We start from the raw sequence: 15,285 nt of genomic DNA on the forward strand, positions 1-15,285 counted from the left end.
GAAGTTTATTCCTTGTCTAGCTTAAAGTAAATAAGGTCTCTTCGTGAAGTCACCATCATATTTCTTTCCCCGGACAGGAGACGATGGTGTTGCCTTTTATTTGGTGATCATTATCCCCATCATAGCGACGCTCGTCATTGCCAGCCTCACCACAATTCTCTTCTATGTGAACAAAAAGAGGTAAGTGTCTTTATCACTAGGCTCCACACATCGCCTGATTGGTGGTGCTTGATTATGTAACATTACTTACTGTTGTAATGTTAACTAGAGATGATTAGATGTTGTTTTAACATTGCACTGTGGTTAAGAGTCGGCTTCCTGTATCTGAGCTGTGTGCCGGCTAACCGGGCTGTGTTCATGTTAACAGGAACAGCGACAGACTGGGAAATGGAGTCCTTTATGCATCTGTCAATCCAGAATACTTCAGTGCTGCTGAGAGTAAGATTATTCAATATTGTCTCAAGTATTTGCTGTTTGTGTTTTGTCGCACGGACGTGGGGTTGACCTGCCGCCCGTTGTTTTTTTCTGCCAGTGTACGTCCCCGATGAGTGGGAGGTAGCGAGGGAGAAGATCACCATGCTCAAGGAGCTGGGCCAGGGCTCCTTCGGCATGGTGTATGAAGGTTTAGCCAAGGGTGTGGTCAAGGACGAGCCAGAGACGCGAGTGGCCATCAAGACGGTCAACGAGACGGCGAGCATGAGGGAGCGCATCGAGTTTTTGAACGAGGCCTCCGTCATGAAGGAGTTCAACTGTCACCATGTGGTAAGAAGGACGCGTCCTCAAATATTCACTCGTCGCACACACGAGGAAGAAAAGATGGAAATAGATCATCACAGTCAGGCTAGAAATAATCCAACACAGTGTTGAACCCAGTTGCTTCTCGTTTCTAATCATTTCCTAATTGATCTGCGTAGAGGTAGACAGAAAGAGGTCAGCGGGTCAGGAGCGCTGTGGCTGTCTCTACCCAGGCAGCTGCAGCCTGAGGCAGAGTTTAGTCTCCTGGAGATCGTCCACATTCTCTCATCAGTGTGATCACAGCCTCATTAACTACGTTAAACGGATGCTTTCACCATTCTCCCTGTGGAAAGCAGCTGCTCAAACCTTTTTATCAAGTGTGGCTGCCAAAAAACAAACACTGAATTATCAAAGTATGCTTTAGAGAAACTCTGTATATCCTATTTCAGATCTGTATTAGCAAAACAGCTGAGCATCATACTGTTTATATTTATTCTAATCCTCCTAGTACTCTGTCCGAGGGGACCTCCTCTCAAAACACTTAAAATTAGGTCAAAGTATTAATTTGGGAAGGAAACGTTGACTCCTCCCTCCTGACCTATGCTGTGCTGTGATTGGTCTAGGTGCGGCTGCTGGGTGTGGTCTCACAGGGGCAGCCAACCCTGGTGATTATGGAGCTGATGACACGCGGAGATCTCAAGAGCCACCTGCGCTCGCTGCGCAAAGAAGTAAGACGCTTTTCCTCATACACACATATTTTTCCTATCCACACACACACACACACACACACACACACACCTACACACACACACACACACGCACACACACTGTATCTCTATTCGTACAGATGCACACACTAATGTGCGATCACACACACGTCCTGTCCCTGCATGTCCACACACAGTATCCATCCCTCACTTTGTAATGCAAAACTGAGGAAAACAGAGTCCTGAAATGAATTCAGACCGAACAGGGTTTTCACTGTGCTCTCCCCCCCCCCCCCCCCCCCCCCCCCCCCCCCCTCACCTCATCTCCTCTCACTCTGCTGCAGAACTCCACCACTCAGGTCCTACCCCCGCTCAAGAAAATGATCCAGATGACCGGGGAAATCGCTGACGGCATGTCGTACCTAAACGCCAACAAATTCGTCCACAGAGACCTGGCTGCCAGGAACTGCATGGTGGCCGAGGACTTCACCGTGAAGATCGGAGGTGAGTTGAGTTAATACAGCGCCCGCAGCCGGCTGTGGCCGCTCGGCGCCAAAGTGTTTTGGATTTCAGGGAGTGCTGGAGGCTGCGGCGTCTTTATGTAGATGGACAGAGGGAGGGAGGAGATGTGGGGAATGGATGAGGCTCTCAAGAGCTTCCTCTCCCACGCAGAAGTGAGTGACTCTCAGTGGCTTCCCCCAACTCTGTGTTCATTTTTTCCCTTCAGATTTTGGCATGACGAGAGATATTTACGAGACGGATTACTACAGAAAAGGAGGGAAGGGCTTGCTGCCTGTCCGCTGGATGTCCCCAGAGTCACTTAAGGATGGCGTGTTCACTACGATGTCTGATGTCTGGTATGAGAACACATCACACAGCACACTTAGACTGCGTTCACACTGGGTTCAGAATCTGATTTCTTGATTTCTTGGATTGCTTAATGACAGCATAAATCACAGGGAATCTGTGCTTTGCAGATTCAGATTTGGGCCGGGTTCATATGTGGTTCTAAATCGGCCAGATCAGATTTTCTTTAAATGCGACCTCAGCCTGAACAGCCATGTGACAGAGAGGTTTTAGACCTCATACACATCTGTCTAGGCAAAACTTAAGGGGTCGCATTGTTACCAGCCTGTGTTTGAAAGCACATCAAAATGAAAAATGAAACCATAAACACTCACATCTGTGCCTCCATGTTTATTACCGGCCTCTCCTCCTTGTTAACCTCTGTACACCCTGGGGCTGCGTGTGACATCCTGTTGTTCTCTTGAGCATGTAGGCCATGACCAACTCACATTGGCTGATCCAGGCCACATTTAAAAAATATTATGTGAACAGATACATACAAAAATCGGATTTCTATAAAAGACAAACAAATTAGATTTATATATTGCGGGCTGATTTATATATGTACAAACCTTAAGAAAAGAATCTCAAAAATGTCTGTCTATATTGTGTTTTCAAAGCTTTCCCTAAAACACGTCGTGCTTTGGAGTCAAAGATCCCTTCACAGACATTTTTAACGTCACGACAGGTGGCGCTTCCAAAACCACAGAAATCCTTTTTTCCTCCAGCTGGTTCTCCGGAAATTCCTCAGAGCGCCGTCCAGACAGAACACGAGAGAACAAGCCGAGTGTTTCGGTGAAATCCGTGCTCACTGTTCCGCCACATTGTTTCTCTCAGGGACGATTTTGTTCTCGGGGAAATACAAGTGTTTACTAGCTCCCATGAAAGTTTTTGTTTCCCAACTCCAAGTGTCCCAGGGGGCCGGTCCCTGAGAGTCGAGCTTAAACTGCTCCAGATGTCGTCAAATGAGAGGCTTCAAACCCACCTCCACATTCACGCCCTCTATCTTTCTCCTTCAAAGCTGCACACGTGAAGTTTCAGTGTAAAATGAACCCGTCCACGAGGAGGTGACTTCTAATTTTGTGGATGAAGAAAAGCTGCCCGAACGCGGCTTCGTCTGTCAGCACTAAACAACCCCCCTTTGGTCATGTGTAGTGTGTTGTAACAAGGCTGCTCTAAAGACTGCGAGTGTTTTCTCAGAACTCGTGCCAGTGGTGAAAAAATATGACTTGCGAGAGTGAGCAATTATTGTGGTCTCTTTTTAGTTGGGTTTGAACATTTTCCTCATGAATAGCTACACGGTTATCTCAGTGCGAGGCAGCTTGAGGTCACACTGCACTTTACTGTAAACACTTTAAAGCGTTGGCTCGTCCCGTGTTAATGACATCATTGTGATCCACTGACTGGCACACATGGTGCACAGATTACGTTATTCTTGCTCATTAGGCCGACAGGTTTTTAGGATTAGTGTGATGGCGATAACATTAGAAGAAGCCAATACAAAGTGGAGCTTCTCTCAGCCCGGCAAAGAAAACGCTGTCAGGTTACACTTGTTCAGGCCGTTAAAGTTGACTGTAGGCGATGGAGGTGCTGTGGGAGTCTTTTGTGTCTTCAAAGTAAATTTGTTGCAGTCAAACAAACTTGAGGTGAGAAAATGTCCAACCCGCTAGTTTGTTCATTTTTTAACGACAAAGTTGAACTATTGTATTTAAGAATTTATACCCGTGGCTTTTAGAAAACTGTTGTCCTATGTTACACTCAATGCAGGCAGCAACTAGAAAAGCACTGAGGAGAGTGTGAGATCCACTAATGCTCCAACAGCACCAGATTTCACACACTCAAAAAATGAAGATCCATAATTTTTTTCCCATCAGTAAATAGTGACAAACGTAATGTGGAAGAAAGTGAAAAAAGTTAAATTTCTGGAGCTTCCTCCTGATCAGGATCTGCACCAAAGGTTAATGGGTTCTTCACTGATCTGTTCCTCATCCTTGTGGCGTTATGAAGGTTCTACTCTACAAGTCCACTTCACCTTATCTTCACTTATTGGGAAATGTTAAAGATTTTTCATTTTCTTTCTGTCATCTACTTAATCATGTTCTTAAAAAGTCTAAAATGTACCTTGTTGAAATCTGCAGAGCCCCTGAACCTGGACGAGCATCGATAAGACGACCTTATGTTTATCTGAACCTCTCCTCTCTTGTCACAGGTCGTTTGGTGTGGTGCTGTGGGAGGTCGCCACCTTAGCGGAGCAGCCGTACCAGGGCTTGACCAACGAGCAAGTGCTGCGCTTCGTCATGGAGGGAGGACTCCTGGACAAGCCTGACAACTGCCCTGACATGCTGTGAGTCTCTCTCTCCCTGTGATCAATACCTCTGTATTAGCACCCACTCCTGACCTTCCAGGTTTAGGTTGTAACACCACTGAAGGATGTATTGGTTCGTCTCTCCCCCCCCCCCCCCCCCCCCCCCCCAATATTTCACCCCGCGTTTATTTTGAGTCGTGCTTCCAAGTGTGTAGGATATCATGTGGTGTGCATGCTCAGGCAGAGCCAAGACCAGGCCTGACATTAACGTCACAGGTTAAATGCGGTCCGCTGACAACATGGCTGCAGTGGTCAGCTGGCAGCAAGAATCCCGTTCCCCCCTCCTCACCCGTCATCGCCGGCCCATACAAGGGATGCCATGACCCGTGTGAAAAACGCCCGTCATTCCTGTCGCCGTGGACCGACCGTGTCCGGCGGCAGCAAAGGGAGTGAGGGGCGAATGAAAGAATTGATCAAAGTGTTTATAATTCATTAATGATCGCCCCGGCTGCGAGAGGAGAGAGAGCCCGGCGGAGGCTGCTGGTGGGCGTGCAGCGCTGCATCTATGCATTTCTCCACTCCCTCTCTGACCTCAATAAGAAGGCATGCTGCTCCCTCCCTCTCTCCACGGCTGACCTCACCTTAGAAAGAGAGTGCGAGCGTAAAGAAGGAAAAAAAAGAGAAAGGGGGCCGAGTGTTGTGCAGACACAAACTTCTGGTTCCCATGGCAGCACGGCTGTTTTGTCCCGATTACAGGAGTGTGTGGATTGTGTTACGGAGGTGGTGGGGTAGCCTCTGGGTCTCTGGGCTGAGCACGGGGAAGTCAGACCGGTCGCCTCTGCTGCGGTGACTTAATGGAGATTTCCAGAAGATTGCTGGAGTGCAGCGAGGCCAGAAGTCCTTGACAAAGGGTGAATAGAAAGAAACAAGAAGAGGAAGTTGGCAGAATAATAGACAGAGGGATGAGTCACATTTGGAGGACTATGAATGTGTCCTCCTTGTGCTGTGTGTGTTTCCCATGGTCAGGTAGCTGCGGGTCACTGATTGGATTTCCCAAGTCTCTGTCTCCAGTTTCCCTCGGACAAAAGTGCGTTCTGTCTTGCCGGGTTTGGGCGAAAATGAAAGGCAGACTCCGTGATCACATTAAACATCGTGATTTTATCGTGGAATGTTCGCTATCACTGCCAGTGCTATTGTGAATTAATGTCTCACCACACTGGGGACACTGCATGTGCGATGTTTTGCAGTTCGGTTCTCAAGAGATTCCTGTTCAGGTTTATCAACATGGACTGTGGATGGTTGAAGGCTGCTCTGAACTCACACTTGGCCTCGAAGTGTGTCTGTTTCTGATTTTGTCTCGAGTGTTTCAAGGACTCTTTGTCCATCTCTTTTGATACATTTTGGCCTTGTCTCTGCAATTCTTTAACAAAAAGCCTGACTGCCTCCAAATCTCATCTTGAACTTATCATTTTAACACAATCGCTATTAAACATTTGCTAAAAACACTCAGTAAATATTGATGTGATGGAAAAGTATGTTCACTCTGGGAGTTTATTCCAGTTCATAGCAACCCTCACTATATACAGAGCATGGCGAAGGAGGATACAGGGACCGACGTGCAACTTATCAAAGATATCAAGCTTAAAAGGCACTTAGAGAGGGCATACCTCCACCAAGGTTAATGCTCCATCTCGCCATTTAAAAGAAAGAGAAAAGAGAAGTCCTGGATCTGCCCCTTTGTTCGAATCCACACCATCATTTAATGGATTCTTCTTTAGCCCGTGTTCCACCACTCCTCGATGTTCCTCTGAAAAAGCTTCTTGCGTAATCCTGCTGACAAACAAACCAACCAAATGGACAGGGGTGAAAATACAAGATAAAGATAAAAGAATCCTTGCATGTTTGCATAACCATCTTGGCGGGGTTGTTGAAAAATGGACGAGAGACAACCAAACTGAGGGTAAAGGTAAACTTCAGCCCGTTAAGCTTTATTCAAACCGATCATTTGGTGCATTAAAAGATACTTTAACAGAGGATGGAGTTAAACCTTGAGGAGCGTCATAGCAGCTGAAGATTGGGGCCAGTGTTTTTTTATACAGTTCCATGTTAGGGTACTCCGGAGCGTCGGCCCGGCTCCAAGCGTTACGCATCTTTTCATGGGAGATCCTCGGTGCCTGGATTTGGACATCTGAACATCAGCTTTGAGACACTTGCTGCACTGCTGAAAAACAAGTCAGAGTCCCCCCCCCCCCCCACACACACACCCTGCTGCTTCAGAGTATGAAGTGAGGCGTGTGTTTAAGTAAAAGCTCTACCCATAATTCCTCTGCGCGGAGAGGAACTGGCCCCCAGCTGCAGAGGCTGCAGAGAGGCGATTGAGGGGGAGAGAGCAAACAAGAGTGAGGGAACCGTAAGAGCAGAGGAGAATTGACCAAGGTGTTTATGTCAGCGGGTCTTTCAGAGTATTCTTAGCTTGTTTGTGTGTAATTGAAGTTGTGGTGTGCGGTGTAGCACCACACAAAACTGTAATATTGCTGCCGTTTTATGATGTTGTTTTGACATTCCCAAAGCTCGGCTGCCGGCCTGACACAGCGACCTGACGCATGATTTACTGCGCTGCTGAGTACATGCTACATCACGGGCCTCACTGTATGTGTAGTCGTGTAACAGTAAATAAATCATTTCCACGTTTCAGACGTCTCCCTTTAAATGCAGTAAGAAAAATAGTTTTTGAGTCATTGTTGTGGCTGACGGCAAGTGTACAATACATCTGCATGAATGTGTTTGTAGTGAGGTGGTGTCAAATTTCACTTACTTTATGTTACCTCACAAAATTTTTTTATTAAATTTACCTGCTCAACCATGAATAAGTTATAAGTTTACACGTCTGTAGCTGCTGCCATCAGACCTGAAGCATTCACCTAGACCGACATATGAATATTTCACAAAATGTGAATGTTTGAGTCTGTTTATGTGGTTTTAACACACTGTAAATAAAGATGACATGACAGCCCCCCCCCCCAAACGTATTGTGACCTCCAGTATAGGTTATAAATACCCCTTCCTAATTAAGAAGTCAATGTCAAATACAAGTTTGCCATTTATTTGTAGTTTTTATCACTGATGTATGTCTGAGGGCTCGGTTCCCCAGTAAGTTTGGATTTGATTAGTTATCTGATTTTATAAAAACAAAGTGAAACAACACAATTGACAGCTGAGACCTTCCTTCATCCCTCGATCGCTACTGCACAGACTCCACTGGCTCCAGATCTGCAGGACGGCCGTGTGTGTATCTGGAATATTTAAACTTCATTTCTGAACAGCACTCCATCTGAATACACAGTATATGGGCTGTAACACTTAGTGTACTTGTTCTGAAAGGCTCAGAATAACTATAAAAAATCTACTGTAGTTAACATAAATAATCTTGTAAGTTGTGATAAATCAGTCTAAATTACTGCATTGCATCAATGTACCGTATAAATACTTTCTACATAGAGAGACATCAGTACTGTATATAGTGTTCCTGCCTTAGAGTAATGAAATGGACCTAAACTTCAGTGTCTTCTGCCACCTGCTGGTGGGAAACATGAACCTACAGTGTGATCCAATAGTCTGACCCAACTTTCCCAATAAGTGTTCTCACACTTATTAAACACTGCTTTCAATGCTCCTCCTGTCTGTACTGACTGGAGTGATCCTGTCATAGCACAGCTGTAATGAAAGAGATGGGGAATCACAATCCACAGTTTGCATTGTGTTCAGCCTCAAGTAATATGAGGCTTCAACAGTTAAATCCAAAGTGATGATCTTTGAAGAAACCCCCTGAAGTCAAAGTATGAACTGGAATGACCAACAGTCCCCTCATGAAACCACATTTTAAATTCACTACGTCCAGTCCAGATTTCTATTTGCACTAAATTGCTCAAATACCTAACGCATCAAGATCCAAGAAGAATTCTCAAACAAACGCAGACAAAAACAGAACCGTAAATAATATATCATTATAGATGGAAGTATACTCTTATAATTATATCTGTGTACATTTATATAAGAAAACCTACCTTCTTAAAAAAAGACCTAACTGCATTGTCTACTGTATGATACTAACTGATACTAACTCCTGTTTTCTTTGTCACTCGCAGGTTTGAGCTGATGAGGATGTGCTGGCAGTATAACCCCAAGATGCGTCCGTCCTTCCTGGAGATCATCAGCAGCATCAAGGAGGACATGGATTCTCCCTTCAGGGAAATGAGTTTCTTCTACAGTGATGAGAACAAGCCGCCGGACACCGAGGAGCTGGACATGGAGGTAGAAAACATGGAGAACATTCCACTGGACCCTGTATCCTCCAGGCAGCCGTGTGCTGCCGCCGCCCCCCTCGTCGGGTTGCACGGGAGGAACGCCGCCGCCCTCTGCACAGCAGTTATCCCCCATGCAAGGCCCGAGTACTCCTTTACTGGGACCTGTGTCTCCCTCCTCCCCGGGCCCGGCTGCCTCAGCCTTGGCGTCTCCGGGCCAAGCTTTGGACAAGCACTCAGGACATGTCTCGGCCAACGGGCCTGTGGTGATGCTGCGGCCCAACTTTGATGAGATGCAACCTTACGCACACATGAACGGGGGCAGAAAGAACGAACGGGCATTACCACTGCCCCAGTCGTCGGCCTGCTGATATCAGACCAGTCCCTCATTGTCCTCTTACACAGGGTAACACAAACCTCTCCTCCATCTCTTAAGGAGGGATGGCTGAGGTAAGGAATGACTTGCTTTTCTACTGAGTGCCAGTAGATGGTCTCTCCACTCCTCTGAGGTCAAACTCAGAAGTGTAAAAACTGCAGAATGACAGAAACCTGCTAAAGCATTTGTAGTTGGGCGGCTCAGACTGGACACTGGGGATCTCCTTCCTGTGCCGCCTGTGCTTCCGTCATCGAGTCCTTCAAGAAGGAGAACAAACACAGGCACGTGTCCTGATAGACAGACTTCTGTTTTTAACATATCTGCCAGCAAATCCAACAGAAGAGCACTTTTCCCCCTGATGATATCAGAGAGGATGTTGTGGATATCTGAGTGTGTATTTATACAAACACGTGATTCTCTTTATAATATGTTCTAAAAGTGACTTTCCATCTAAAAATGACTTTGTGGCCGTGAGCAGAGCGGCTCGTATCATGTGGAGATGCCTCAATCAGAAAGTTTGGACTAAGATAATGTTTTGTTTTCCTGTTGATATTTCTGTGGGTGTGGATCCCGTCAGGAGTGAGTCACAATGGAAGAGGAGGGGCCTGTTGTGTATCTGCCAAACTGTTGCCAAAATCCAGCTTTTTCCTCTCCTATTTCAAACAGTCCTCCCTTCTGGTTATAAGGCTGTGATTCAGAGTTGAGATTTGCATTTTTGCGGAAATGTTACCAAAATTGGTATGTGTGTATGTGTGTGTCTCAGAATGCAGCATTTGCACTGGGGGTGGAATAGACCTAGAAAAGGTTTGTGGAAAGAATCAGTAAATAAGTAAATTGCAGAGAAACCTGTTTGAAAGCAAGACTATATTAGTTTCATTCAGGATTTCAGAATGTAAGCACAGGCATCTTTAAATAGAATAAAACTTGTCAACAGGATCCATAGACAAACTAATCTATGGAGGGATAATTTCATTTTTTAAACTAAATGACAAGATTTTATTGGTTCCAGCTTTTCCTGAGTTTTACGATATCACCGTCGCCTGTCTCCAAACCAAATCCAAAGAATCGATGGACTAATTGATAATGATAATAATTCTCTTTGCACCAACATATTATTTTTATATCATTACATTTAGCATACTGTTGCAAATGATGGATTCACCAGATGATGGATTCACCTAAGTCTTCTACCCAAATCCATTTAGATCAGAGAAGAAACTTGATCCCGTCATCACTTTCATGTTGTGAGCATCTGAGGGAAGAAACATGTGACTCCAGTCAGTCAACTCTGAATCACAGCCTCTCTCTGTCTTTGTTCTATCAAAGCATCAAAAGTCCCGCACTGCAAAAAAAAAACCAGACTCCACCATTTACTCAAAAACCTATCTGACGTTTTTTAATTGTGCGTTTCCCCTGGAGGGTGAAACCGCTACTCGGATGAAACGGCACCACGGAGTCGAATAAAATGAGAAGGTGTTGGATCGGTGATGTAGCCTAGAGACGACTTTTAAAACCACAGCAGGTCTCTTTTGGAAGAGTCCTTCGTTTCTCTACATTTCAAAACACATATGAAAGGTCTCACAGTTGCATTTTAGACTGCAGGATCGTTTTTATACACATCATTGGTTTTTTGTCACTTTTAAGAAAAAACTTTTTACAATTCAAAATGTTTTGCCTCTGTTGTTGTACAGAACAAAAGCTGCTATTTTATTCTTTATTTCTTCTTTTTGGATGTTCTATATAAAGGAATCCTTCAGGTTTGGTATTTTATGGTCTCCACTACAGTCCATTTCTTATATCTTTAAAAAATAATAAAAGTAAAACTACAAAAATAAAATGATTTAGACATAAACAAAGAAAATAAAAAGTGTCGCTCCTGTTTCCCCCAAAGTTGTTTTCTTCCCGTAACACTACATTATGTTCATTGCCTTTAATTTTTTATGAAATGTTTCTTCTGTATTTGTTTTGTGGATGTCAATATTATTATTATTATTATTAATATTATTATTAATATTATTATTATTTTGGAATGGACACCTTAGCTCGATGTGTGAGCGTGTACTTTCTGCACACTTTTTTGTACTTTGTTGTCTAGCACTGCGCCTAGCGTCGCCCTCTAGGTGCGTCTCAATCTCAGGTCAAGTAAAGGCTTTGCTTTCTCCACACATTCTCATGATCGTCCTCTACATGTCTCCCCCCCCCGTCCCCCCTTACCCGCCCCCCTGGTCATCTTGTTGTTGTGCCGAGTCCAATAGCGCCCCCTCTCCTTCCCTCTGGCCCCTCAGTGACCTCTACAACAAACTGTACCTGCCCCCCCCCCCCCCCTTTCGGTGCCTCCTTCTGAAGTCAGGATGAGAACTTTGTACTAGAGCTGGTGTTTTTTAACCCATCCATATTCTTGCCTCTTCTCAAAAACCTATAGGGCTAATTTGGGTTGTCTTGTTTGCCTTAATTACGCCGACCATCTCTCAACCATTCACAAAATCCATTTTCTTCTCCCTCCCTTTTTTTAAAATTTTGATCATCGTCACTCCAAACAAGCGCAATACGACGACGCCACTTCTGTCTTCAAAGCGAGAACAGGTCTTATTTTGTTTGTCTTCATAAAGAATCACTGCTCCTGAAAGCCAAATAAAAGAATGTGGGTTAAAGTCCAGGGAAGGGAACACATTTCAACGTCATGAACGGAAACAAGGTCTTAAAATCGGAGGCTGAAAAGGTCAAGAGTGTTTTTTTTGAAGGATTTTCTCCTCATTGTTGAAAATGTTGCCTGGTGAGTTTTCTCTCTCCCCCTCTTTGTTTTCGAAGTTTTTATTTTTCTCTTCCTGTAGGAGTGTTATTTATTGTTTTTTTTCCTTTTTCCTTTATTTTTTTGTGATATCAGTTTGAATCACTGTATAAATGCCCCATGATTCAGTATAAAGTTTTTTTGTATGTATTTTATTTTGTGTCATGACTGGGGGACTTAAAAAAAACGTTTTTCCTTCAAGTATATATATAGATTCATATATATATATTAATATCCACCTACCTCACTCTTTTAAATGTATGTATGGAAAGAAAAAGAAGCAGGTACATCTCACTCTGTTTCATTAGTCTATAAAAAAACTTCCTCCCCTATTTGAAACCCACAGGGATCCTAGATAAACCTCACGAAGCCGATTCAGGACGAGAGATGGAATTCATGCGCTGGAAGTTCAGCTCAACGATCACCAGAAAATATGATATGATTAATAATTATATTATTATTATATTATATATTCTACGTCAAAATGCGCTCTAAATTGCGAGTCGTTTTCACGTAAGAGGCTGAGCACAAACATTCCATCTCCATTATCATCGTCACAACCTCCAATCTTCAAAAGAAACATAAACTTATATTAATAATATAAATCAGCTCATGTAGAAGTCCGACCAGTCAACGTGAGGAATATGTAACAAATGGAAAAAGTGTTTGCTGTGCACCTGCACCCTGCGACCACATTTCATCAATTTCAACCAAGTTTAGTCCAAACATCCAGATCGGGCTCTCAAAAAATAAGATTCAGTCGTGCGTTTGGATCTGAAGTGTGAATGTGACAAAAAATATTTCAATAGACAAACAGTTCACAGAGACGGGAGCCACGCCCCCTCCCACATGTTTCTACTTTCAGTCAGTTGTTGTTGGAATCAAAACGGCAGAAGAAACTTTGATTTCCTTGCTAAGATTATTTTTTAAAACTAATTTTGGTTTATTTCTTCATCTTCCCTTTTCCAAGTCTACCTGCTGAATATCATGACTTTTCTATACCTACCTTAGCACAGCTTTGTTCCTGGCCTGTTGTACTGCTACTCACTTCCAGTTAATGCTGCTGGTTCAAACAGTCACCTCAGTGGATCTTATACCGAGCTTTAACATCTCGAAGCTTCACGTAGAAAAAAAAACTCAGTTCTACTTTTTGAAGATGATGGATCGATGTTGGAACGCTGTCTCCGTGCAAGGAGACGGAATAATTTGGAAATTAAAAACCAAAAAGCAGCAAAAACAAATGATACTTAATGTGAAATTGAGGTGCTGAATCTGAGTTCTTCTTGAGGGATGAATCTGTGCATGATTTTAAGAAAGAATGAACAGAAAGTGAACAATCCTCGGGTTGAAAAACAGCTGCTTTACACGACAGTGGTACAAAAAGCAAAATATCACCAGACAAGCAAACATCTTGTGTAGTAACTGAACATATGTGCGTTTATTTAGTTCCTGTTTTTTCTGGTTTGGGTGTACAGTAAGCAGTGGGTCAAATATGAATACTTTTTATATTTCATCTTTTCAAATTCTGAAAGTAGACATTACATCAACCTGTTGTTAGGTGGAAAACTGCTAGATCACAAACCTGTCACATACTACACAGCGTTTAAATAGAACACGTGGAAGAAGAGTAGGACGGGGATGTTTTGCATAGATTACGGGTAAACATGGTAAACAACACGAGTAGAAAGTAAAAGAAACATGCAACAGCTGGACATCCAGTGTAAATATAAACCGTCGCTAGCTAGAAAACATCTGTCATTTCAAATCTTCAGAATGTTCTTCATGCAAACCTCAGGTTTATGGAGGAATGCGTCGGTGCATTGAAACAAACGGCAATAATGAGCTAGAGGTTTAACACTATCATGCCTCTCTTGGTATGATTTGCATTCCTTCTGAGGGGGCCTTGGTTTCACTAATATCATTTTATTAGAATAACTTTTCACAAAAAGAAAAATCTGTGTGTTCATGACCTGATTGGAGAAGGAAATAATCAACAAAACAAAAAAAATACCTTCTCTCGACTCTTCTGTCTTCTTTCAAACTCTGTATCTGAGGCCTCAAACAGTTTTTTCACACCTATAGCTGAGATGGTACATTTTTCTGACGTGCCGTCTCCAAATGTGTATCTGACAACTTCTTGTATTTTCTTTTTTTCTCTCTGAATTTTTGAATAAATAAATGAATGAGAACGATGGGTGCTTGTCCTGCTCAATCTCCTCCACCAGGGAGGTTACCGATGTCCATTATGTCCGTTTGTGTTTTCAAGCTAGATTACGAAACAAATTACAGATTTCCTTGAAACTTGGTGGCGGAGTCACGGAAGAATATGTTAAATTTAGTTGTGGATCCAGGACTTTTCATCAAGGAATCTTTTCAACTTCTTGAACAATGAGGGATAAGGCGTTTGTGAACATTATGGTTGATTTGGATCTTGATAAATAAGATCAGGTATGTTTTGGGGGCTGGTTTTTATGAGTGTGTACAATTTGGTGCAGATCCAAATAAAAACCTGAATCTAGTGAGTTTAAAAGTGGTTTTATGTTCTGTTGGTTTGAATATTCAGATATTCAAACCAACATCAGAGATGATTTATGGGACCATAAGTATCTGGACCAGGGCTGAAGGAACCACTGAGGACTTAAAGGTCAATATTCTTTGAAACGTTGAAGTTTTTCTAGCAATTTGGGAGAAACTTGGTTTTGCAAATGATGTTGTTGATATTTGTGCTTTGGCTCTTTTGGTTTCTAACTCAATACACTGAGACTAAGTGTTTTGGGAGAATACTCTGAATACTGTGATGTGAACTGGGCATTGGATTGATAGTTAATGAAGGTTAGGTGTGACTGTCACTGTGGGATCGGTCGATGGGGTAAATCGCTGACTTCCAGGTCGCTGCTTGTGTGATTATACATTTAAATGATACACATTCTGTTACCCTCTGTATTGGAGATTTATTACAATATAAAATCAATAGAACATGTAGAGTAAATAACAAAAGTTTCTTTACCTCTGGTTTAAGAGTTTTCCCAATCTCAACGATGATTTGCTGAGTCTTCACATAACTCACTGGAAGCTCCTTGATGGAAACATCCAGCTGCTCTTCCAGGCCAACCGACTCCAAACCCTGTAGCTAAATGACTGTATAAAATCATTTATAGAAACAGATGACTGTGACGTTTGGGTAAAAAACGAAATGCGTAAAAGTTCGATGACGATCCCACACACTT

General features: G+C 43.2%; 1 protein-coding gene across 1 annotated transcript in view; it reads left to right on the plus strand.

Moving 5' to 3' along the window:
- Positions 1 to 14,250, plus strand: part of igf1ra (insulin-like growth factor 1a receptor) — an 81,637-nt gene extending 67,387 nt beyond the window's left edge. Inside the window, 9 exon segments of the mRNA XM_053426340.1 lie at positions 78 to 180; positions 368 to 438; positions 533 to 762; positions 1,359 to 1,463; positions 1,787 to 1,946; positions 2,170 to 2,299; positions 4,498 to 4,632; positions 8,739 to 8,943; positions 8,945 to 14,250. Coding sequence (XP_053282315.1) covers positions 78 to 180; positions 368 to 438; positions 533 to 762; positions 1,359 to 1,463; positions 1,787 to 1,946; positions 2,170 to 2,299; positions 4,498 to 4,632; positions 8,739 to 8,943; positions 8,945 to 9,265 — 1,460 coding nt within the window. The 3' untranslated portion in view covers positions 9,266 to 14,250.
- Positions 14,251 to 15,285: the final 1,035 nt, after the last annotated feature.

This window comes from Pleuronectes platessa, chromosome 7 (assembly GCF_947347685.1).
Source record: "Pleuronectes platessa chromosome 7, fPlePla1.1, whole genome shotgun sequence".
In the NCBI taxonomy this organism is placed as follows: Eukaryota; Metazoa; Chordata; class Actinopteri; order Pleuronectiformes; family Pleuronectidae; genus Pleuronectes; species Pleuronectes platessa.